The sequence below is a fragment of the Penicillium nucicola genome (assembly GCF_028828085.1).
Source record: "Penicillium nucicola strain IBT 29836 chromosome Unknown utg000001l, whole genome shotgun sequence".
In the NCBI taxonomy this organism is placed as follows: Eukaryota; Fungi; Ascomycota; class Eurotiomycetes; order Eurotiales; family Aspergillaceae; genus Penicillium; species Penicillium nucicola.
The window spans coordinates 4,036,008-4,059,834 of NW_026643125.1; the positions used below are offsets into that span (position 1 = coordinate 4,036,008).

The following is a 23,827-nucleotide window of genomic DNA, read 5'->3' on the forward strand; positions in this document are numbered from 1 at the left end:
TACCACTAGACCAATGATGCTGTGACATCAAACAGCTGGAATTGCTGATTGGCTGCTGATATCCAAGTCTCCCACTAGAGCTATATAACCACGCCGAGGGTTTTATGCCATACATCCAGCCGCTGATCAATACTAGGTTCGTAGAAGATTATTGTTGTTTATCTAGTAAAATTGATCGCTAAAACTAGACAGTACTTCGAATATCCCGATCCTAGCAGTGCTGCGCTTGTTCTTGTCGAAGAATTAGTCTTACCCTGAATATCATTTTATTGGTCTCTTCTGGATTCAAGTACGATCTATCTTCTTGACCATCTAGTAAGAAGTCTACCGGATCAAAAACATGGCTACCCTTTCCCCGTGAATTGCAGAATAACAGGTTAGATTAGGTCCCCAAGTGACATTAAGCCCTAGTCCTCTATTAACGGTACATCCTGGATAGCAAACGAGGTTATCCAGATCAGCGTGTTGATTTCATTTCAAGCGTGATTCCATCCGTTATTTAAACTCGGCCCCAGTATTTCTGATCCCGTTAGACCTTGTAGGGTTTGTCTGATGCGATATATAGAAAGACGACTCCCAATTCGATCTTGGGTATCTATGATTTGACACAAGGCTGTACGAAAGCGCAGCCTGCTCATTTTGGAGATGATCCACTCGACATGAATTCGATCTCTGGTTTCAAGGCCAGTCATGAAGAGGGGGAGCTGGAGTAGTTCGTGGCCCCAGGTGTCTTGCTCGCCGAATGCACGGTGGGCGATGTTCATCAGGTCAGTCATGACGGATATGATGTGGGGCGGAGTTGGTTGGGAAAAATCGCCCAGAGTGAGACGGAAATAGTAGAGTTTTACGAAGTAAAAGTTGGTCACGGCGACATCGGCAGTTCGGAGGAAAGTAGATCTCGGCGTCGTTGAAGATCGTGTCATTCGTATGATGGAACAATATTGCTATGTAGAGCATGTTAGTGTGATTGTCAGCTCCAATCAACTGCAGGCAAAGGCTGCTATTAGATGTGAAGGACAGTACCGTTTCTGTTCGCAAGATCCTGTCTTCGATGTCAAGGTCACGCGGTATTAACTCCTCCACGGCTCTTTTACTGAGCTTGTTCAGCTTTTGGAAGATCATGCCGACTTTATTTCCCAACTCTATTACTGTTGTCACTTGAATATCATGCACGGCTTCGTATTCGGGATATGATTCCCCCCAATGCTGCTCCAATATGTACCGTTGTTGGGAGAATATTCGCCAATGTAGATCGTCACTACCAAATAGGTGATTCGCGACATGGCCACCGCATCCTTCGAATCCCATCTCGATGTCTTCCGATGCTAAGAAGAGCAGTAACCGTCCAATCAGGCCTGGTTCGGTTGATTGAGATGAGTCGTGCCAGGTAGAGGAAAGGAGGCTTTGTTCTGACTTGATATTTGTACTCAGGCTGTCTAAATCGTATTGTTGTATGTACCTTAGAATCGCTTGACTGAGCTGGTCAACAGCCTTTTTGTCAAGGATGTCACGACGACCCATACACAAGTATAGAAAAAACCACGAGCTCAGAGTGCTGAAATGATGTGGTTCGGCGTCGACGTTCATGAGCTGTATGAGCATTTCTGAGCCTTTGCGGAAGTGGGCTCTGGTTACACCTAGACGGATAGCTGGGGTAGGGGATCGTCGATTCAGGTCCATAGAAGATGCTGCAATCAGGAGATGCATGGCCATGGGTATGTGGCAGATGGACTGCAGAATACAGCCGAACATAGACCATTGAGGAGTCTTGAGGAGACGGTCTGATATGAATCTATCTTGGTAGTGGCGCAAAGCCTGGTATTCATCTCCGCTGAGAATCAGAGAATCGTCGAGAACAATATCATGTATAATTGAAATTGGCGAATAAAGAAGACTGCTAAAATCTGGACACGGACTGGGCCAGGAGATATCCAAATTCCCTTCCACTTGGAAAGGTACAGTGATCTCACTTGGATCCTGCGTGGAGATGGTACCCTCCGACGTATTTGGAACGCCTTGAAGGGTATCATTAGCATTTTGAGGGTTTATTGGTTCATGGTTCATCTCTGAGACTTTGCCATTGACGGTTGTTTCCTGCGGGGGCTTTGGAAGAATCTTCCTTATTTTCTTATTCGATTCTCGCGTCACCAACAACCCGGCCCTTTTGGGTAGCCAAAGGCAGTGCAGATTCAAGCGAGAACATCGCGAGCAGTGTGGGTGCCGTTGGTCGCATTTCACCTTGGCTGCGCGACACACCTCACAGGCCAGTGTCCTCGGTCGTCCTGGTCGCCGATCTGAGGCAATGGATTGCGACAGATTGCCCATTATCAACACAGATTGTAGGGCAACGCCAGCGATGATTGTCCGACGTTTGCATGGTGATATGCGACAGGAAACCAAGACAGGAGATAAGTTGGGGAATAGATGGAACCATGTCTATCCCAGCTTTGATTGGACGAGTTTCCCGATGGCCAATCCCAAGCCAGCAATTTCCCCCTTCTCATCCGCCGGGGCAATGGCGTCTTCTGTCGCCATATCTAAGTTTGATAGGCTGGTCTGCAGTCTGTAAGTTTTATAGATCGTGGATGCTGTGGTCTTCTTGACATGGAGTCGTTGACGCGGTTTCGCCATCAAGTTATAAATACCTTCATATCGGCGTCCTGGACAACCAGGCAGTATCGACCATATTTTGATTTTGGACGTCAACACCATCATGGACCACCATAGGCAAGATAACAATATGGATTTACTACAGGAAGAGGGAAAGGCCGTGTCGGATGTGCAAGAAGCGACAGTCCTTCATTGTCCAGACGAGAAAGCGCTGATGCGGAGGGTTGACTGGCAGTACACGAGAATCTAGATCAACATGAGCAGAGCCAAGTTCCAACTGACCTGCGATTCTAGTCTTCTTCCTCTGATGTTCACGGCTTACATGCTTCAATACCTGGATAAGGCTGCGCTGGGAAATACAGCAATCTTTGGAATCATGCAGTCACTGGTATATACTATCCTGAATCAAGTCCAGGAACCATGACTGACAGTGTAAACAGCATATGAGCAGTGGACAATATTCATGGGCCTCCAGCGCTTTCTACTTTGGGTTCTTGGTGGCATCCTATCCGATCTCCCTTTGCTTCGTCAAATTCCCAATTGGCAAATTTTTGTCCATTTCCTTGTACGTGAGACCAGACTGTTTCTCCGACCTCCTGTCCCAAACTGACGATGAAAACTTCTAGCCTGATATGGGCTGTTGTCGTGGCGTGCCTTGGCACAGTATCCAATTTTGCCGGTCTCGCGGCCCTTCGTGTCCTCCTTGGGGTTTTTGAGAGTACAATCAGTCCAGGCTTGTCACTAGTCACTAGTTTGTGGTACAAACGATCCGAGCATGCATCAAGACATGGCATCTGGTTCGCAGGAAATAGCATTTCGTCTATTTTCGGCGGATTGTTGACTTATGGGATCGGTCACATCAACAATTCAGTTGAGCCATGGCGAGTATGTTACCTGAGTCTCGCAGCCTTTCGCACAGTTCATCTCTAGGCCCAGACTGACTGATATAGTGGATCTTCATCATATTTGGCATTGTCACCTTCGCCTATGGAATTGTCTTCTTGATTTGCTTGCCAGATGGCCCTCGCAATGCCCGATTCATTTCCAAAGAGGAGGGAGAATTCATCCACCAACGCGCTCAGCAGGAGACGCACACCGAGTATTCAAAGAGGTGGTCGAGAAGTCAATGTATTGAAGCGCTCATTGACCCCAAGACTTGGCTTCTCTTCGTGTATGCCATGGGATCCTGCATCCCCAATGGAGGTCTTACAAGTGTAATTATTGTTCGACCACATTTCGTGAAGTGTTGCTCACACTTTATATCTTGCAGTTCGGAGGCATCGTTATTGCCGGGTTCGGATACTCCAACTTCAACACTATCCTCGTCTCATTACCCATTTCGGTGTTTACTTTCATTTGGGTTGTTCTGGCCACGATCATTACATCCAAAGTCCGCAAATCGCGTTGTATTACCGCTGCTTGTCTATCGCTCATAAGTCTAGCGGGCTGTCTTATGGTATCTCGAATCGATCCCAGCAAAAAGGTGGCTCGATTAGCCGGTATGTGGCTATTTCCTGCATATTCCGCTGGAGTTCCTATTATACTGAGTATTATTGCCTCGAACGTGGGAGGATATACCAAAAGAACGACAGTGAGTGCCGTGATGTTTATTGGAAATTGCGCTGGAAATATCACTGGGCCTTTCCTCTTTTTTTCCGATGAAATGCCCAATTACGAGGTGAGTTCTTCAATCTCAACGCCGAGTGATAGAGTCTGATCATGAGTAGAGCGCCTGGATTGGGATTATGATCTCGCTTGCCATTGCCTTTGTCGCAATACTTCTTTTACGTCAAATACTTCACTTTCAAAACCAGCGCCGCAACAGCCAGCAGAATGTAATCATCGACCCTGAATCTGGCGAGTCTGATGAAACCGAAGAACTGGTTGTACTCAGTAAGGATGAGACTGACTGGGAGAACCCAAATTTTCGTTATTATCTGTAATGGGTTGATTTTATGTTCTTGCGGCTACATTACTATTTTATTCTGAGCGTCGATGTACTTGCTTTGAATCTGTATCTGATATTTTACAATCTATCACACTATCTATTGAGACAATTTTCTGTTTGGCTTGCTTTTGAATTACTATCTTTTTGAAAAAGATTCCTGGCAGAGAGTCTACGAATCACCAGCGTGAGTATTATCATAGAATTCTCACAAACTCTTGCAGATAGTATATCAAATCAGGTTAACCTTCCTTATCTAGTTCTCTGTTAAAGCAAGGTTCTTTCATTCCCTCGTTAAATTGATGTTGTCTTTTCTCTGATAATGAGGACACAATGCTGAATCCTGATACGCTCGAGTTTACCGACGAAGCCCCAATCCCGCCTTCAACTTCGGTTCTATCACTCTTTTACTCGATATTCAATTAATAGAAAATAGTTCTGGCCTCGACAATGCATTCCTAGACTCCGATATGTCAGGATTTACCGACAACGCCCCAATCACGTCTTCCACTCAGGTTCTGTAGCCATTTTAGCAGAATCCATAGATTCGCAGCTACCGAGGTAAATGTTCAAGTGAGATACAAAAGGCTGCACTTCGGTTCTCATGGGTAATTTGTTTCCCGTGATCGAACTAACAACTTTCTGCTACTAGCACCATGTCGTGGGAATCAATTGCTGCCACAAAGCGCCAAGCGCTGAAGGATTCCATCCCAGCCGAATGGTTAATCCCTGCTGCTATTTTCCCAGCCGAAGATCAGTTGGATGTGACAACCTTTCCTCAGGAATCTGGATTCTTCACCGAACAAGAATTGGCAATCATCTCGTCTCCGGCCCCAACTATTCTTTCTCAGATAACTTCGGGGTCATGGACTTCGGAGAAAGTGACCAAGGCGTTCTGTAAGACTGCAGCTGTAGCTCAGCAATTGGTATCAGCCCTAGCCCAAAGTAAAGCAGGAAAAGATCACTAATAGTGACCAGACAAACTGCCTGTCGGAAATATTTTTTGACAGAGCCATTTCGCAGGCTAAGGAACTCGACAACTACTTCCAAAACACAGGCAAGACAAAAGGTCCGTTGCATGGATTGCCTATATCCCTCAAGGATAACATCAACGTTATTGGCTATGATTCAACCATTGGGTTCACATCTCTGGTCAACCAACCCGCCACCAAGAACAGCACAATCGTGGACTATCTCCTTGAGACTGGCGCTGTGATCTACTGCAAGACCAATGTACCAACTGCCATGATGATCTCGGAGACAGTGAACAATCTTTTCGGCCGCACAGTCAATCCGCTGAATCGAAATCTTACCACGGGAGGATCAAGTGGTGGAGAAGCCGCCTTGGTTGCATTTGGTGGTAGCCGGATTGGCGTGGGGAGTGATATAGGTATGGATTCAGGCCAGAGTGCTACCACACCGTCCAACCCTAATCGTTCTACTAGGCGGCTCTCTTCGCATGCCCGCTGCGTGCACAGGCATCTTCACTATCCGCCCCTCTGCCGGCCGCTTCCCCAATTTTCAGTCGCGAGCCTGTCTAGAAGGACAGGAAACTATCAACGGTGTTATCGGTCCGATAGCGAAAAGTCTAGAAGAACTCGATCTCTGGGCAAGCGTGATTGTCGGCCAAAAACCCTGGATTCGCGACCCAAAGTGCCTTCCCATCCCCTGGCGATCCGTGGAGACGAAAAAGCGGCTCAAAATTGCAGTCCTCTGGGACGATGGAGTTGTGACCCCAACTCCTCCTGTTGCTCGTGCCCTCAAAGAAACTGTCGAGAGATTAGAGACAGCGGGTCACGAAATCATCACATGGGCATCAATCGGGCATATGGAAATGCTCGTCCTGCTTGGAGGCTTATTCCTCGCAGATGGGGGGAAGTCTGTTCGGAAACTTCTCGAGCCAACAGGTGAGCCTTTCCGCCCGGAAATGAAGCCCTATGAGAAGGCAAGTGAACTTGGCGTGTACGATCTATGGCAGATGCACGTTCAGCGCAATACGATCTGCAAATCTTACTTGGACCGATGGAATGAGACGGAGATTGATGCAATTTTATGTAAGTTCCCCGACGTCAAAGAAATAGTATTTCTTATTGATCGATTTCTTCAGGCCCGACGACTCCATTCAGTAGTGCCGAGCACGACAAATTCACCTACGCTGGGTATACCGCTGTCTTCAATCTGCTTGATTACCCGGCTGTCTCCTTCCCTTGCGGTATCAAATCTGATAAAGCTGTTGATACGGCATATGTCAATCACCAGGCATTGAGTGACTTGGATGCGCAGATTCAGAACAACTGTTAGTGGTCCATACTTGAATTTTAGACGTACTAAGTTACTAACCGAATCAGACTCTGCAGATTCTGTGCATGGAATGCCAGTTGGTCTGCAACTGGTTGGTCGCAAGCTCAATGAGGAAAGTCTGTTATCTATGACCGATGTCATACTCAGGTCTATCACTTTGTGAATTGGATGAAGCAATATCACGAAATGGGACAGTATCCGAAGTCATATGCTTGGTTCCTTTTACTGGGAATTCTCATAGCAATAATCATTTGAACATTATCTAGATCTTCCCTTGATAGAATCCCTTATAAATGCCCAAAACATTCAGCCTATGATTCCAATCATTCTTTCAAGAAGGATCATACTTGCCCAAACTCCACTCACTAGCCATCTTGTATACCCTGTCAACCTTAAAAAACGATTATATTTGTAACTTTCACAGAAGGCAAGATTCTCACTTGAACCTGCCTAGCGTTTCATTTGCATTCCAACTAGTTCTCGCGGCATTCTAGATCTTCCAACATTGAATCTAACAACAGAATCTAAACCCATGATAAAATTACTCTATTCAAAATTCTTGCATCTCCTCAGCATCGCCATCTCAATTGCCATCCCTGGACCAAACGAAGTAGCAACAACATGCTCTCTTCTACCTATTTCTCGAAGTCGATCCAAAACAATCAGAATCGTTGCACTTGACGAATTTCCTCGCGTGCGATAGATCTCCCGACTTGCTTGCAGTTGATCGTCTGTTAGGCTAAGGACCCGTTGAGCACCGTTTATGATGGCCTGCCCACCAGGATGCAAAGCCCAGTCGAAGTCACTAGAGCCTAGCGATGTTTGTAATGGCTCTCCTCCAGCACCGGGTGGAGAGCTATTTTGTTCCATGTATGACGGAAGAAGTCTCTCAAACATTGGTTTGATAGCATTCTTTGCGTAGGTGGAAACTTCGCGAGAGAGAACAGTCCGATACCCTGTTTGTAGGAGAATCGAGCCAGATATCAGTCCAAATCAGAGTTATAGAATCGATATCCGCAGTCAATGAAGAACATCATAGCACAACATACCCTCTTTATCGGCATAGAAAGACAACTGATCAATCGTATCAGGAATCAAACTCGTCCCCCACTCGACCAACTCAAAAACCGGAGTACCAGGTTCATCCATAATCATTGCATATTCATTAATGAGAACAAAAGCAGCAGCAGCATCCGAGAACAAAGCCGCAGCAATACAAACCTGATCCGGATCTGCACAGTTCTCCGCATGCGCTAGTTCATTCCGGAAGTTAGGCGTGCACAGCTCACAGGCAAAGGCGAGCAAGCGAGCCGGCCTTTTCCGCAGACTCGCTCCGCTGGCTAGTTGCGCTGCAGCACGCATGATGGAGAGACCGCCTGCACATCCGACGCCTTGGAGGAGCGTGCGATCGACATCGGCTGGTAAGCCTAGTTGGCGAGCCACGAGGAGATCGTAGCCTGGACTGCCGTGGTTGGTGCATGTGACTCCAATGGTATGCGTTATATCACTGGGGACAATGCATGCCTCCTGGAGAGCCTTCTGACATGCTTGGACTGTGAGGTTGACTCCTGCTTGTCGAAAGAATTCGTCAACTTCCTGTACTGAGGGTCGTTCTTCTTGAGTGGCGAATCCATTTTCATATGAGTGGATGGCTGATCGGGTTTCAATGCCTGTTGAGCGGTTGATTTGAAGTAGCTTTTTTATCCTAGTCATAACTTATTGATTAGGGTTCGTTTGTGATATGGATCAAGTAGGTGTGAATACCCTGGGCTGGTAGTATCACTAAACCGCTCTGCAAGTTCATCAAGACTTTCTGGTGCCAGAGAGTAGGGAGGGTATTGGGATCCAAGACCCGTGATATAAAGAGCCGAGTTGGATGCCATGATTTGTGCTGACCCAAGATGGAGGCTAGAAGACCGCCAATAAGGAAGATACAGAGATAGTATTCTTTGACTTCTACGTCATGCTTCTCAAAGCTAGTCAAGCGCCAAAGGAAGACCTTTCATACTAACATCACGACGAGCCTCCAGGCCGAGGTGAGAAATAGACGAAATGGTTAGCGCCCAGGCGCCAAGGACAGCTAGTGAGACTAAGCGATGACTGGGCCTCATCTCGGACTGATTCAGACACTGGCTTGTATTAAGGCCCAGAGTGCGTGTCTGGGCCATAGCGAAGAGAGCAACGGAATTATAGGTCTGATGGCTCCCTGATACCATTTGTCACCTGTGAAGACGGCATTATGCCTATGTTATCATCATATTTGTCTTGACACATCTATATCCATTCATTCTATAGCCGTTCATAACCCTCAACCTTTGATTTAATTCTGCTGGGCAACAACCTCCCGAATAGTCTCAGCAACAACCTGATGATCATCCTCCTGCTTCAGCCCACTAACAACAACAACAGCAACAACGCCCTCAACACCCCGGACCCGAATAGGATATCCACCACCATGAATGGCATACTCATCAGCAACAGCGCTACCATTAGCACTGGCAACAGCATACTTCTTGACAAATGCAGCCTCAATCTGGTCGGCCGAGGCATTGGCTGCCAGTCCGCCAATGGTCTTCTGCCTCATCGCCCAGCTGGAAACGCCCCAGCGCAAGACGGTGTTGCGCTTGCGACGCACCCAGTTCTCATTATCGGGGATTGTGCCGCTTTCTGTGGCACTCTGAAAGAGGACGTGCAGTGGGACACCACCTGATGTTGCGGTTGCCAGTGCAATGGAGATCAGGGCTGGCTTGCGTTGACCGGAGGGGAGAGAGAGGATTCGCTCGCGGAGCGCATTGCCGAGTGTCCAGGCTGTGTCTGTTGTGAAAGTGCGGAATGTTTGTTCTGGGCTTATCTCTGCTGCGATGAGGACTTGGGCCTGATGGGAGTCAGTCGGCGTCTTGCTTTGTATATGGCATTGGGTGGTCTTACGTCCGTGCTGGGGTTTGCGAGAGCCATGTTGAAGGTGTGAATTGCTTTGTATTGCTCTGTTACTGTCAAAGAGGAAAAGAAAGGAAGTTGGGGAATTGGGGATGTCAGAAAGATCGAGTGGGGGACACCATGACGTCGTCCAATCGCCTGGACCTTCCCCGGCATAGATCTATACTCCACTGGGCTGGATATCCGCTTCACTCTCTTCTGACGCATAGCCATGGTAGACAGTTTGGTTCGTTCTAGGTGAGTGCAGGTACAGATGCAGTGGTACATCTTACCTGGGTATACCGACAGCTGTTACCTGACTTGTTATAGGAAGAAATGAAGACAAGAGGCTGAAGTAGAACAGAGTTCACCATTGCATTACGGGCATTCTCGGACAAGATGATTCAAGTTAAAAGGTTGTCATCAGTTAATGCTAATGGTAGTAAAAGATGTGATACCATTTGCCCCGCAGAAATTGGGCGTACAACAGAAAGGCAGTGTACGGCTAAATGCCGGCATTTTTAACCAAGCAGGGCGCATGTTGAAGGACTTGGAGAAGGCACTGTGATTTATAAACTTACCATTTAAGTTAAATTAATTTCTACGGAATATGTGGTTTATGGTTTCTTCGGAAATGCAAGGTATCATGATGTATTCTTGACCGGCATAGCCAGGTCTACAGTTACTTTAACAGATATCAAGACAAAATCAAGTAAGAAAAAATGAACTCCATGAATAATGCCTCAAGATAATTTTACAGTTCGTCGTGGTCCAGGGGCTCATCATCATCCTCGTTGGGAGCGGCAGAGCCGTAGAGCTTGCTGGTGATGGGGTAAGCGACACCGGAGAGCTGCTCCTTCTGCTCCTCGAAGTCCTCCATGGTAGCAGTGGCAGCGTTGTCCTCGAGCCAGTCGTTGACCTCCTTGACAGCGTCAAGGATGGACTGCTTGTCATCCTCATCAATCTGGCCACCGAGACCGTTCTCGTCGTTGACCTGGTTCTTGAGGGAGAAGGCGTAGTTCTCGAGGCCGTTACGGGCCTCAATCTTGCCCTTGATGGCCTTGTCCTCCTCGGCGTACTGCTCGGCTTCCTGAACCATGCGGTCGATCTCCTCCTGGGAGAGACGACCCTTGTCGTTGGTGATGGTGATGGACTCGGCCTTGCCGGTGCCCTTGTCGGAGGCGGAGACCTTGAGGATTCCGTTGGCGTCAAGGTCGAAAGCGACCTCGATCTGGGGAACGCCACGAGGGGCAGGGGGGATGTTGGTCAGCTCGAACTTGCCGAGCATGTTGTTGTCCTTGGTCATCGAGCGCTCACCCTCGAACACCTGGATCAGGACGGTGGGCTGGTTGTCGGCAGCAGTGGAGAAGATCTGCGACTTGCGGGTAGGGATGACAGTGTTACGGGGAATGAGCTTGGTCATGACACCACCAGTGGTCTCGATACCGAGAGTGAGGGGGTTGACATCCATGAGAACCATGTCGACCATCTCCTCGTCACCGGAGAGAATACCACCCTGAACGGCGGCACCGAAAGCGACGGCCTCATCGGGGTTGATACCCTTGCTGGCCTTCTTTCCGGCGAAGAACTCCTCGAGGAGAGCCTGAACCTTGGGGATACGGGTAGAACCACCGACAAGAACGATGTCATCGACCTCGGACTTCTTGACCTTGGCGTCCTTGAGGACCTGCTCAACGGGCTTGAGGGTCTTCTTGAAAAGATCAATGTTGAGCTCTTCGAACTTAGCCCGGGTAAGGGTCTCGGAGAAGTCATCACCGTTGTGGAAGGCCTCAATCTCAATGCGAGTAGACATCTGGGAAGACAGAGTACGCTTGGCCTTCTCGACCTCGCGCTTGAGCTTACCCATAGCCTTGAGGTCCTTCTTGACATCGGCGTTGTTCTTCTTGTTGTACTGCTTCACGAAGTAGTCCATGACACGGTGGTCGAAATCCTCACCACCAAGGTGGGTGTCACCAGCGGTAGCCAGGACCTCGAAGACACCGTTGTCGATGGACAGAAGGGAAACATCGAAAGTACCACCACCAAGATCGTAGACGATAACCTGGCGCTCGTCACCAGTCTTGTCCAGACCGTAGGCGATAGCGGCGGCGGTGGGCTCGTTGACAACACGGAGGACGTTGAGACCGGCGATGGTACCGGCATCCTTGGTAGCCTGACGCTGAGCGTCGTTGAAGTAGGCGGGAACGGTAACAACGGCGTGAGTGACGGTCTTGCCGAGGTAACCCTCAGCAATCTCCTTCATCTTACCGAGAACCATGGCGGAAATCTCCTCCGGGGTGAAGGTCTTGGCGGACTTGTTGACATCGACCTTGACCTGGGGCTTGCCCTCCTTCTTGACAACCTTGAAGGGGTAGTTCTTAAGGTCCTTCTGGATATCCTTGTCATCAAACTTGCGACCAATCATACGCCTGCGTTTGTTAGTATCCAAAAAACAAATCGAGTGTGATAACAGATGGCAACTTACTTGACGTCGAAGACGGTGCGCTCGGGGTTGGCAGCGTACTGGTTCTTGGCGGCGTCACCAACGAGGCGCTCCTCATCGGTGAAAGCGACGTAAGAGGGAGTAATACGGTTTCCTTGGTCGTTGACGAGGATCTCGACCTTGCCATTCTGCATCACACCAACACAACTGAGACAAGTTAGCATGGCTCAATGGCTGTCTCATGAATTGGATACATACGAGTAGGTGGTTCCCAAATCAATACCAATAACATTGCCGTAGCTCTCGGGGGAGTTATCCTCCTGAGCGTGAGCGGTGTTGCCAAAGAAGGCCAAGGGGGCGAGGAAAACGAAGAGGAGGTAGAAGACGGTGGTCCAGGCAAAAGGCTTGGACGCGCCGTCGCGTGCGGAGATTCGTGCCATTGTGAAGGGGGTATATGTGAGTGTTGAGAAAAGAGCTGTTCAAATCACAGGATGGGGAAGCTGTCGAGAAGCTTCGTGCGTGCCGTAATGCGACGCGGAGTTAACACAAAAGACGTGTTATACTCAACCCTTTAAAATGTAAGCGGGAGAGGGACCCGAGGCGATGTGGAAAGGAAGAAGTTGCAAGAAGATGCGGACTTCTTGTACGCGAAATATGGCCCAGCGGCCAGCATGGCCTTTTCCCAGTTCAGGTCACTTCTCGGTCTCTGATTGGCTGCCGCCCGTTCGGCAGTGGCTGACTCAGAGTCCGCTTTGTCGTGTCACCGCCTTCCATTTAGGGCAATATACAGCCCAAAAAGAACTAGCGGCAGGGGCCACCCAGGGATTCCCCTTAAATCCCACCAATCAGAGGCTGCCAGATGATCGAACTTGCTAGAAGGGGCCAAACACTTGTCCCTTGTTCAGGTTTAGCCTCGTCAATGGTGCATTTGGTGTAGAGTAGTCTGGCCTCAAAATAAGAAACGTTTTGGCCACGTAGACAAGTCAGGCTTACATGTCATTTATTCAAAACGCATAGCTCCGCAGTGGGTTGCTATAACAGATCAGCATGCTTCAAGGTATACTGCGGGCCTGGAAGAAGCCGGGGATCTGCCGAGCAGGGGTAGCACAGGGCACAGGGTCCATATAGATCGTCCCAGATGGGAACAGGGAGAAGGTACTGTGTAACATTGTTGAGCCTTAATCAGAAACGGTTTTGTATATACCGACAGTGAGCAGCTGATGAATATGAACGTTGACTATGAGAGATGGTACATATACCAGGAAACTGAGTACTCTTTGTGCAGAATGTATTTTTAGAAATTATTCTAACGTTATACGTTGCTACTCTAATAATCCAGCTGCCACCGTGGATCCACCGGAACGTAAGACAACCCTCGTGGGAGCTTCCAGCGGCACAGCATGATCCATCTCGACCACAATTCGTGCAACAGTACCAGGAGCCACGATCTTGGGCCGTTTTTTGATAGCCGCACCTGATGCCTTGTCCAGTGAGGCAACCAGCTTGCTGATACGGGCAGGAACATGAAGTCGACCACGGTGGACATCCACCTGCATAGGCATCAAATGTTCAAAGGCCAGGACCTTCGTGGTAAAGGTCGTGATGGTAGGAATCGGAGAAGAAGAGCGGCAAACAACGTCACCAGACCGAAGATGAATCGGGTCGATGTTGGCAATATGCAAGACAACATTTTGACCCGCTACAGCCCAGTCACTTGGGTCACTGTCTACCTCAATACCGCGGACCATGGCTGTTTCACCACTTGGCATAGTCAGGATTTGATCGCCCACTTGCAAACTGCCGGCATCAAGACGGCCAGAGATCGAGAGTGGGTTTTGCACGCCGCCTCGGAAGACATCGCCGATGGTCATGCGAAGTGGCTTTTCAAGGGCGTGAGTGTAGGGCTCTGAATCTTCCAATTCTTCGATCAATGTTCGACCAGAGTACCAAGAGGCATGAGGATCTTCGCTGCGACGAGTGATGTTGTCACCGAGAACACCGGAGCAAGGCACGAAAGAGATGTTCTTCTCTTGGAAGCCTGCAGTAGTCAGGAACGAGGAAATCTGTTGCTCGATTTCTTCGAAACGGTCATGATTCCACTGCACAGTATCCATTTTGTTGACAGCCACCACAATCTTTTGAGTGCCCATGCTGCGTACTAATAGAGCATGCTCCTTGGTCTGACCTTTCAAACCAGACTCAAACTTGCCAATACTGGAGTCGATGACCAGAACTGCAAAGTCCGCCTGACTAGCACCAGCAATCATGTTTGGCACAAAGTCACGATGACCTGGTGCATCAACAATCGTGAACGCTGTTTTCTCCGTCTCGAACTTATTGGTGGCAATGTCTATCGTCACACCTCGAGCTCTTTCCTCTGATCCTTGATCCATAACCCAAGCTAGCGCAAATGATCCCTTACCAATCTTCTCAGCTTCTTGTCGATACTTGTCGAGTGTTCTTTTGTCGATAGCACCTTGATCTGCCAACAAACGCCCCATCAAGGTACTCTTTCCAGCATCCACATGACCTAGAGAGTCAGCCAGATCCATGCAAAAAGCAATGAGAACCTACCAATAACAACGAAATTGGCTGATCGCTTGCGATTGGACTTTTTGTACTCGGCCAGAACATCCAGGTTCTTGCTCTTGACAGTCACTTTCTCCTCCACTGACAAGTCCTTCATGCCACCTGCAAGATCAGACTGGCCTTTCTTCCCAGCTGATTTCGACGTGTTCGACTTGAATCCTACACATTATTAGGCGGGTGCCTTCAAACCTTTCTGCGGATCGCCAAACCTTTCGCTGTGCTCTGTGCATTCAGAACGACATCGTCGGGGCTGGGTGCTGCAAAGTCAAAAGGTTCAGCATCCTGTCCATATAACTTCAACAGGTCTGCACTATTCGAGTGCAAGTGGCTTGGCTCGGCTGTTGTCGGGCCTGCTACACCAACGATGGTGCTGGCAAAGGTAGAGGGCGAGGCGCGAATATTGGGAGCTGTTTCTTGAGGCTCGGGGTTTGCCTTAGGTTCATCCTCTGGTTGGGGTAATGGCTCGGGAGAATTAAGCTCAGGTTGTTGTTCTTTTGGTGCGGGCGAAGGCGAGGAAGACAAGGAACTTGATTTGCCCAAACGTCGTAGCCCAGATCCCTCAGAGGGTTTTGGTGTAGACTTTCCACTAGCGGCGAGCCTTTCCCGAAGAGACAACGGTGCCTGAGAAGGGTCCGGAGATGGAGCGTGCGAGGGCTGCGGAGAAGAAGATGCATCTGGGGTTGCGGCCGGAGTAGGAGCTTTTTCGCCTTCCTTCTTCTTTCGAGCAGCAGCCAAAGCCGCTAGCTTGGAGACCTTCCCGACATTTTCTGGTGCACCACCCAAGAGCCCCAAACGCGGGTAAAGAGGCTCTACCAATATCTCCGCCTTCCGATGAGAGGGCACGTTGAGCCAGGGAGAGTCGCAAAAGAAATCGGCCGCCGAGAAATGTGCTGTGGGACATGGAACAGGAAACGCGGGCACTGCAAGACCTGTTAGAACATTGTTCAAACTTTCAGACGGTCAGTTCAGAGTCCGAGAGATTGAGGGGAGTCCGCAACGTAGTCAAAACACACCTTTCTTTACCAACAATACAGATCCTGATCGGGTTGTGGTCGACCGAGCCAAGCCAAAAATTTCGACAGAACGACCTTGCAAGAATATTGCTTACCTGCTGCCTTCGGCTTCTGCTTTACAGCCTCCTTTTCTTTCTTCCCTGTAGACAGACCGTCAGCCAAATTTCTCATCGCGAACCCGCGACACTTCATGACACGGCTTAAGTCTGCGCATGTAGCACATACCCCTCAAGTAATTCACGGATTTCTCAATATCATTATAGTAATGCCATAATGCTTCCTGGACTTCTTCTTTCGTAGCGGTCACCGACGGTTGCCCCGCACTGAGCTGAGCTAAAACTGCGGCGGTGCATTGCTGCAGAAATTCCTGCTCTTCAGGGTCTGGCGACGCATACCCATCATCAGAGTAGTAATCGTCGTCCTCGTAGCCGACGTCTTTAATGCGGTGTCTCGACATGGAGGTGGGGGTGGTATTAAGTTGGAAGGGGGAGGAAGGAGACGCCCGAGGACGAAATAGTCAATTGAAAGAACGAAAAGGTCAAAAAGAATGACAGAGTCGACAGAATATAAAGTAGCTGAAAGGAGCTGGAAGTTGAGAGAAGTGGGATGTTTCTGTTGCGGCAGAAACCAGACCGACACGTCATACCCCACTCTCTGTTCTGCTTTACTATACATGCTCTACAACTTACTCTACTAACCTGCTCTACTATACACTATTACTGTAATTAAATTATCCCATCATAGCTTTCCACGTCTAGGTTTCTGTTTATCATAGTGTATTCCAAAAAAACAACAACCAACTAATGTATATTTATCGTAATGGACTACCGCCGAAGAAATCACCGGCACCAGGCCCAGAGAAGCTTCCATTACTGGGAGTCAATGCGATAGATCGTCTGAAAGCCTGGCGAGGAGTGGTGGGGGCGCTGGTTGGCACGGGTGTGGGAGCAGTGGTTGCCGCAATCGCTGCAGAACGGGTTTCAGGGGTGCTAGGAGTGTTACGTCCGCTGTCATTTTGCATGGTGACGGCTGTGCCAGGTCTCGAGAGAACAGCAACAGTGCCACCGTTCTTAGGAGGTGGGCGGAAGCCCAGTTTAGAGCCTTCGCGGAAGATTTCTTCGAGCATTTGTCCGACAATGCCTGCGTCTTCGTATTCCTGGAACTTCTTCCACAGCCGCAAAGCCATGCGAGCATCTTCAATGGAGTCGTGACCTTGAACGGTGTCGGGTGTGGGCTCCTCCTGGATATATTCTTTGAAAACAGCCCAAGCTAGGTACCTGAGACTGAGACGACGATTCTTTCCAGGGTGGAAGAACAGATATTGAGTGTCAACTGTCTGAGACTTTGGCACTTGGATGTTGATCTTTCGGAAATCAGAGGCCAGGCCATGACCGACAAACACACAGCCCAAGTTCAAAAGCAGCCATAGCTTCTTGTATGCTGCTTTGAGTGTCACGAGATTATGCTCACTGGTTCGGGAATCCAGATCACCGGGTTTGATACCAGAATACTGAGTGACATAATCCACAATCTGGTCTCGAATGATAATATAGTCGTCAATGAAGGGGACCCCTTCTTGGATACCTTGACCACGTAACACGGATACACGAGCCAATCCACTCTTGTTGGGGCGAACCATTTCTTGGGATCCATCTGCTTTGACATCAATCTCAGCCTTTTCGAGATCAACGAACTCAGTATCCAATGCGACAGGAATCCCGGAATTTGGCATCTCGTCCTCGTTGAGAGTGCGGCATGACTCCACTTGACGGCCACCACTGATAATTGTTAGCATATTCTCTTGAACAAAGAGGGCAGAAACTCACTTCAGAGACCACTCGCGGAATAATAAAGTCTTATCAAGCTGATTTTTCCAGGAGTCATCGACGACATGGCGTGGGTCTCGAACTTGGTAAGCCAGGACACAGGGTTGTTTCCAGGGTTGTGTGAATCGCAAGGCTTCATCCTTGTCGACCTCGGTGACTAAAAAGTCATTGAACAGATGCCACTTGCTTTGATCTTGGTTTTCACGGTCAGAGATGGAGACGTTCACGAAAGACACCAAATGCGGCTTTTGGTGCTCAGGTATGTCAATTTCCGCCACTAGGCCAACTAGATCGTATACCACAAGCCCGGCTGTCTGACTTTGAAGCCGGTGTTGGAGCTCTTCACCCTCGAAACACATGACCTGACCACTGGGGTCAACAAGGATGCCGACAGCGTCAGGTAACCAGCCTGGCATTGACCAAAGTCGACGACAGAGAGGATTGGTCAAGGCCGCATTTAAAACCAAAATCAAAGGCATGCGATGAATGGACTTGCGGATGGTCACCTGCTGGTAGCGGCGGCAATAATTGCACCAGCCACGATTTTGTGTCTCTCTTTCTATGCTCGCGCGAAGGATGTTGGAAAATCGGAATACCGGATTCCGTCGTGCCTGTTTCACGTCGATATTCGGGTATACAAGTTCGTTGGCAAGTGAATTCCCTGGACGAACAATTTCGTTTTGACAAAACATGCACCGAATGGACTCGGATGCCACCGTGGCGAGGCGCTGATCGAGATCTTCAGAACTTGGTTGGATCATGCGGAAGTCGTGGGCTATTTGTGTTAGGAAGAATCGATTGACTGCCTGAATGGCTGTTGAGAGAGACTTGTTGGTAAGATTCTCTTCCAGGAGGCCTAGATTAGAGGCTTCTCGGAAGCTGCTGAATGTCTTCAGAAGGTTGGTAGCTTGACAATTTTGGCCATTGGCCTTCTCCAGCATATCAAACAAGTAGCCCAGCTCACACAGCAGACAATGTTCAATTAGACACGACCCAGCCGCGTGATTCAGTGCGAGATTTCGGAAAAGGGGAATGAATTTGAACAATTGAAGAAGCGAATTGGTGAATGAATTGGCGATATGAGTCTCCAGTCCTGAGAATGTAGTCTTGTTGTAGAACCTATCAAACGGTGAGTGAAGGACAAATTATCACAAGAAAGGGACCTACCGGAAATCGAAATCATCCACACCAAATCGACTATATTTGATTTCGACATTGCTATACTTGAGTAATGGATCATCATCGCTTTCTCCGTTAATATTTGCTCCTGCCAGAGCTTCAGCTGCATCACCGATTGCGCCCTCGAATTTGCTGATATCTCGAGCTTTTTCACTCAAGAATTTCGGTGCAATGAGAGCTGGCTCCGCGAGGGTGAGAGCGCGAGTATTCTCTACCTGATTCCGACGAGTCTTTCTCGGGTTTGGAGCATGATGCCCCATCTCTGCAGGGCGTAAATACGGCAGTAGTGACTGATCTAATGGAGCAGGCGGACTGCCAACTTCGAAAAGCAAATGACTCGGCCACGCCGAGTGGAGACGTTCATGGTAGTAAGGCATCCCAACCATGCTCAATGGGGTATCAGGAGACCAGTCTAATGGAGGTGGCCGCGTCGAAACATCTGCAAATTCTGTCTCTTTACTCATCTCATTGAAATGAACCTTGGTCGGCGAGCCCCACAGATGAATCGAGCATTCAGCATCATTGATAGCCAACGCCTCGCCCGATGGTGAGAGGTCAATTCCAAGCATGAGAGACACGTTGGCCTGTCGCAAATTTACTGCATTTGGGTTCATAAGATCTACCACCTGGAGTTGACCTGTCTGTGAGGCCACAAAGCTGGTAGTGTGAAGCTTGGGATGCATGCGGACATATGCTGCGCCTGCATGGAAAGGAATTGGAGGCAATGGAGTCAGCGTTTTCAAGTCATATACGTTGGCCAGGGGGTCCACAATGGGAGCTCCAAGCTGGCGGACGGAGAAGCCACAGGTAACCAATAAGTCATTTCGCGCATCCATGTCGTTGACAGCTGTCCCATGCGCCTTCCATGATTTGACAACACTGAAGTCCGAGAGACTGAGAGCATTGATTGATCCGGTGTCTGTAGCCGCGCAGAGATAACGGCTCTTCTTCATGAGGGTGTAGCCGAACTCTGTGGGAAGTTTGTCAACAATGATACCCTTATCAATATCCACGGTAAACATGACTTTCTGACAGCCCGCGACGAGAATTCGATTCGTTTGGGCTGTGAAACTCATGCAGCGCAGATCGACCATTTCATCGTGGGTAAGATGCCATTGCGTCAGGCCTCGCCGCGTGATCATATGTACACTTTTCGAAGATAGCGAAATCACACCTCTTTCATGGAAGACAATCTGTCGTACCATGCCCTCGGATACTGGATGGGCCCGAACGGACGTATATCGTTGCAGCTCTGGTCCATAGAATGAAGTGATCCTGCCCTGGGAGAAAGGAAAACCCCGGTCAGAATCGTGTTCCTTCCAAACGCAATGAGAGAAAACTTACATATTCATTGCCTGTCCACAGAAGCTCCATGACATCGTCAAATGCCGTGGCAGTCGCGATAGTTGGCATAGCATGCGGACTCGGCGGGGGCATAGGGATGCGCGACAGCTCATCCCAGTCGGCCTCCATAACTGCGGCTGTGGCAGAGCACAAATGCTCCGGTATTTCGGGATCGGTCCGATATCAATTTGTCGAAAATAGCTGGTTCTACCCGCGCGGGAAACCAGCGAGGGTTGGCATTGTCCGGGGCGAGAGACGCGAGTGCGGGGAAGCTACAGGGCGATTTGAGGCCCTGTCAAAAGCGAGGCGAGGGAGGGATCAAAAGTATAGCCAAAAGTGAAGAGGGGTGTCGGCTTGCCCTGCTCGACGCGACGAAAGAAGACACGGTCGGAGGCCGACTGCATATCGCAGGCTGAGGGACCGCTCTTTCGACGACGCATCACGTGATGGGCTTGAATCGTGGTAATCGGTGGGAAACATTACCATACCGAGAGATCAAGCACACACAATGGACATCAGTTTGGACAGGGAATAATATTGTTATATATAGAGCGAGAGGTAGATGGAAGAAGTATCCTGGCTCAAATCTATGGAAACAAGAAGCTTCAAAGTTGACAAGTTAAGTTAATGTTTGCTTTTCGAGCGTAAAGTCCGAAATCGAGCAAAGATAGTCTGATGGCTAACCTTCGAAGACATCGTACTAAGTTTTGTCTGAATTGATCAAAGTAATTGAAATATAGTTTAATCTATAGTCCAGCATCATTTCACTTCTTATTCAAGTTTTGACTATCACTGTATATTTTCTCTATTGCGCTTTCTATTGGCCTTCTTACCACTTAGTTCGTTTTTTTGCGCGTTTCCATCCTTGTTTTCTTGATACTTCTCCAATAAGGCTTCTTCTCTGTAGTAGTACGATATTATTTCCACTCAAAAGTACATGAACTAGACCGTGTCAACAAAGTGACCAATATTAACGGTCTACGCATCACAAGTACGGCAAGGGAATAAATAGGGCACGCAGCTGCGCAGCCTTTGAGCCTGGTTATATTATTATTCTCAAAATCCCCCCTACTTCATGGACCACTAAACACCTTCTCAATCTCCAACCAGTCAATATAGTCAACACCCGTTAGAGGCAAGGTGGGATTGTGGAAGCTTGAATATATCCCTTCTGCCTCCCCAGAAAGATCCATGTCCCAATCCACGTCCATGTCAAACATGGATTCTGCGAAATCAATGTGTGGCCATGGCTCAAGTAGTCTGGATTCATCTGAATGGTAATTTCGATCGCGGGAGCCAAAGTCATTGGATGGATAGCCTGAAGAACTCGCCAATGGGGATTGTCTCGAATCTGATCCAAATCGATTCTTCTGCCGACGTAGTGGTGCACTGTCTCGATCATGTGTGTTAAAGACATAGTCTGGCCAAACGCGGGAACAGGAGTGGGCAATGTCTTGGAGGCGTCGCTCGGCTGCTGAGTTCCCTGCTTGAGACAAAAACTGGAGTACGTCGAATGCTTCATCGAGTGACTTAGGTGGTTTTTTTTGAGACGGATCAAGGAATCCAACCATTACTAGTACAAAGGCAGCGGAGAAGGTGGCATCTAGGTCGAAAAAGCCATACCGGGCTGAGAAACAGTCAACTTGAAGTCCATAAAAATCGAATACGACAGTATAATAAAGCATTGACAGAAAGACGACTTACGGATCGTTTGTTGCTGTCGAAGACACTCAAGGATGGCAAGACTTCTTGTGGCTGCTTCATTGCAAGTCTCGCAAAGACGAAGGAGGATGTTGGGTATCGAGTCGGATCCCTGTAAACGGTGTTCTGTCTGTGCCTTTAACCGAGCTCTTTGCAAGAGTATGGGCCGGGTACATAGGATTATTGCCTTAGTCAAAGTTAGTACATAATGGGCACCGGGTGTCAATGTATCTCACTTGAAATAGCATCAAATATAAAGACGCCCCTGTACGAGTGACTGAATACAGAGGGCGATTGAAGTCGAGGACTAACGTCTTGGGGAACGAGCGACCCGTGTCATGCAGTTCTTGGAGAATGTCTTGGATATTACGGACCAATTCGAGCTGGGTGATGGATTTGTTACCATAGAGAGCTGTTTCACGTATCAGGCAATGATCATGGACGAAAAAGACGGCGGTTACTCACTGGACATGATTTCGTCTGTTACCCGTGCGATGCGCACGTTAATAGCGAGGGCGATTGGAGATTGGAATCCGACTGCGTGACGAGGCAGCTCGGTGCGTAATTGTCGTTCATCGGCCCCAGCCGCCAGTCCGAGACCAGAAGAGAGGCGCCTGAGCATGTTGATTAGACGATGGAATCAACAGGCTAGCGAAAATACACACCTGTCCAACATGTACACCGTCCACCAAAGTCGTAGCCTGTGGGCACTTTCAGAAGGAAGACATCTTTGTTCATTTTCCTGTATATTGCAGCCGAGGGCTATGGCCAGTCGTAATGCGAGCCCAATCTAATCCATGTCGATTAGCTTCTGTAGTAGCCCCCAAAAATAAAGTTGGCCTACATGTAAATAAGCGTCGTGCTTGCGGTCACACCATTGCAGGTAAGTTGCAATGAGGGTCAATATCTCAACTGCCATCACTCCCTCTCCACCCATCTGATGCAATGGAGGAAGCAGCTTCAGTGCCTCTGCAAACAGATCTGCCCCGGGTGTCTGGGACGTGGGATTTTTGACATCCATGAGTTTTGCCATGGCCATAACTAAAAGATATTCCGCAAACCAAGTAGTGTTCATCTGTCTGTGTTTTGTTTCCGGGGACTGAAAGAGTAGTCCCAGGTTATCGGAAAATGATCGTGGGTCGAAGAAGTGTTGACTGACACCAAGATAGAAGAGAAATTGATCAAGTAGGTATTGTGACTCCTCCAATGACGGAATAGACAGATCTGGTGCATCACTGACGAGCTCTTTGACCGATGACCATTGAGATCCTGGCGTACTTGATGCATGAGGGGATGAGTGTGCTCCACGAAATGCGGCTTCACTTGCACGGGAATTGTCAAGAAGAGATCTGACTTGAGATTCGAAGGCAGGCCCGGAAGCCAAGTCCGTTGCTTTGTGGAAAGTCAGCCGTCACCAAGAAACGAGCAGAGATATGGGAGTACCTGGGCTTATAGCAGATTTATCATCGGCATACAATAAATCTTCCTCTGCCGGATTGACAGGTGTGTTAGCAGTGGCTGGAGAACCACCTTGAAAGGACCGCAGACTAGTTGTCGCTTGTCCTTCACCAGGAGAAGGAACAGAAGATGCTGTGTCCCCGGTGGACTTGGATTGAAGTTGTTCCTCATAGGCTCGGATTTTATCCAAGAGGTGCTTCACTTGACTAGATGGAGGTTAGTCATACACAAAGCCCTGCAAACTCGAGGGACTCACGCCTCAGAGAAACGCCTGCGCCCGGAATGACCAAATACACATTCCCAGTTATGCTTGATACAAGCGCGACAGGGCTTTTCGCCGGAGCACTTGACCTTGCGTCTCCGGCACGTCTCACATCTGCAGAATTGTTATCATACATGTTCTGGAATCAAGCAGGGCCCCAACATACGCATTAGTAGATCGAGGATTAGGATTGACCATATTGTTTGGCGATCATTTGTATCTCATTGATTCGAGTTCTCA

At 48.7% G+C, this 23,827-nt stretch overlaps 9 protein-coding genes across 9 annotated transcripts; 2 read left to right on the forward strand and 7 right to left on the reverse strand.

The window, feature by feature from the left end:
* Nucleotides 1-768: 768 nt before the first annotated feature.
* Nucleotides 769-2,064, reverse strand: N7511_001526 (uncharacterized protein; the record flags this gene model as incomplete). The annotated part of the gene is made up of 1 exon (XM_057123951.1): nt 769-2,064. One exon carries the CDS (start codon nt 2,062-2,064, stop codon nt 769-771), a length of 1,296 nt encoding a protein of 431 aa, XP_056989684.1.
* Nucleotides 2,065-2,713: 649 nt separating this feature from the next.
* On the forward strand, nt 2,714-4,553 carry N7511_001527 (uncharacterized protein; the record flags this gene model as incomplete). Its single annotated transcript, XM_057123952.1, has 7 exons — nt 2,714-2,844; nt 2,905-2,998; nt 3,051-3,175; nt 3,237-3,495; nt 3,561-3,824; nt 3,881-4,288; nt 4,338-4,553. 7 exons carry the CDS (start codon nt 2,714-2,716, stop codon nt 4,551-4,553), a joined length of 1,497 nt encoding a protein of 498 aa, XP_056989685.1.
* A 658-nt stretch (nt 4,554-5,211) lies between these two features.
* N7511_001528 (amidase) lies at nt 5,212-7,019 on the forward strand (the record flags this gene model as incomplete). The annotated part of the gene is made up of 5 exons (XM_057123953.1): nt 5,212-5,481; nt 5,534-5,945; nt 6,001-6,609; nt 6,663-6,851; nt 6,904-7,019. 5 exons carry the CDS (start codon nt 5,212-5,214, stop codon nt 7,017-7,019), a joined length of 1,596 nt encoding a protein of 531 aa, XP_056989686.1.
* Nucleotides 7,020-7,402: 383 nt separating this feature from the next.
* N7511_001529 (uncharacterized protein) lies at nt 7,403-8,739 on the reverse strand (the record flags this gene model as incomplete). The annotated part of the gene is made up of 3 exons (XM_057123954.1): nt 7,403-7,812; nt 7,906-8,561; nt 8,621-8,739. The coding sequence occupies 3 exons, from the start codon at nt 8,737-8,739 to the stop codon at nt 7,403-7,405; spliced, it is 1,185 nt and encodes a 394-aa protein (XP_056989687.1).
* Nucleotides 8,740-9,176: 437 nt separating this feature from the next.
* On the reverse strand, nt 9,177-9,811 carry N7511_001530 (DUF967 domain protein; the record flags this gene model as incomplete). Its single annotated transcript, XM_057123955.1, has 2 exons — nt 9,177-9,731; nt 9,785-9,811. The coding sequence occupies 2 exons, from the start codon at nt 9,809-9,811 to the stop codon at nt 9,177-9,179; spliced, it is 582 nt and encodes a 193-aa protein (XP_056989688.1).
* A 715-nt stretch (nt 9,812-10,526) lies between these two features.
* Nucleotides 10,527-12,655, reverse strand: bipA (Hsp70 family ATPase KAR2; the record flags this gene model as incomplete). Its single annotated transcript, XM_057123956.1, has 3 exons — nt 10,527-12,201; nt 12,258-12,422; nt 12,474-12,655. 3 exons carry the CDS (start codon nt 12,653-12,655, stop codon nt 10,527-10,529), a joined length of 2,022 nt encoding a protein of 673 aa, XP_056989689.1.
* An 882-nt stretch (nt 12,656-13,537) lies between these two features.
* N7511_001532 (putative translation elongation factor EF-1 subunit) lies at nt 13,538-16,274 on the reverse strand (the record flags this gene model as incomplete). Its single annotated transcript, XM_057123957.1, has 5 exons — nt 13,538-14,745; nt 14,790-14,963; nt 15,014-15,724; nt 15,913-15,957; nt 16,043-16,274. The coding sequence occupies 5 exons, from the start codon at nt 16,272-16,274 to the stop codon at nt 13,538-13,540; spliced, it is 2,370 nt and encodes a 789-aa protein (XP_056989690.1).
* Nucleotides 16,275-16,628: 354 nt separating this feature from the next.
* Nucleotides 16,629-20,295, reverse strand: pan2n2 (poly(A)-specific ribonuclease; the record flags this gene model as incomplete). The annotated part of the gene is made up of 4 exons (XM_057123958.1): nt 16,629-17,595; nt 17,644-18,762; nt 18,811-20,102; nt 20,167-20,295. The coding sequence occupies 4 exons, from the start codon at nt 20,293-20,295 to the stop codon at nt 16,629-16,631; spliced, it is 3,507 nt and encodes a 1,168-aa protein (XP_056989691.1).
* A 944-nt stretch (nt 20,296-21,239) lies between these two features.
* Nucleotides 21,240-23,785, reverse strand: N7511_001534 (uncharacterized protein; the record flags this gene model as incomplete). The annotated part of the gene is made up of 9 exons (XM_057123959.1): nt 21,240-21,793; nt 21,871-22,054; nt 22,104-22,279; nt 22,333-22,481; nt 22,533-22,657; nt 22,712-23,259; nt 23,311-23,531; nt 23,582-23,701; nt 23,754-23,785. The coding sequence occupies 9 exons, from the start codon at nt 23,783-23,785 to the stop codon at nt 21,240-21,242; spliced, it is 2,109 nt and encodes a 702-aa protein (XP_056989692.1).
* Nucleotides 23,786-23,827: the final 42 nt, after the last annotated feature.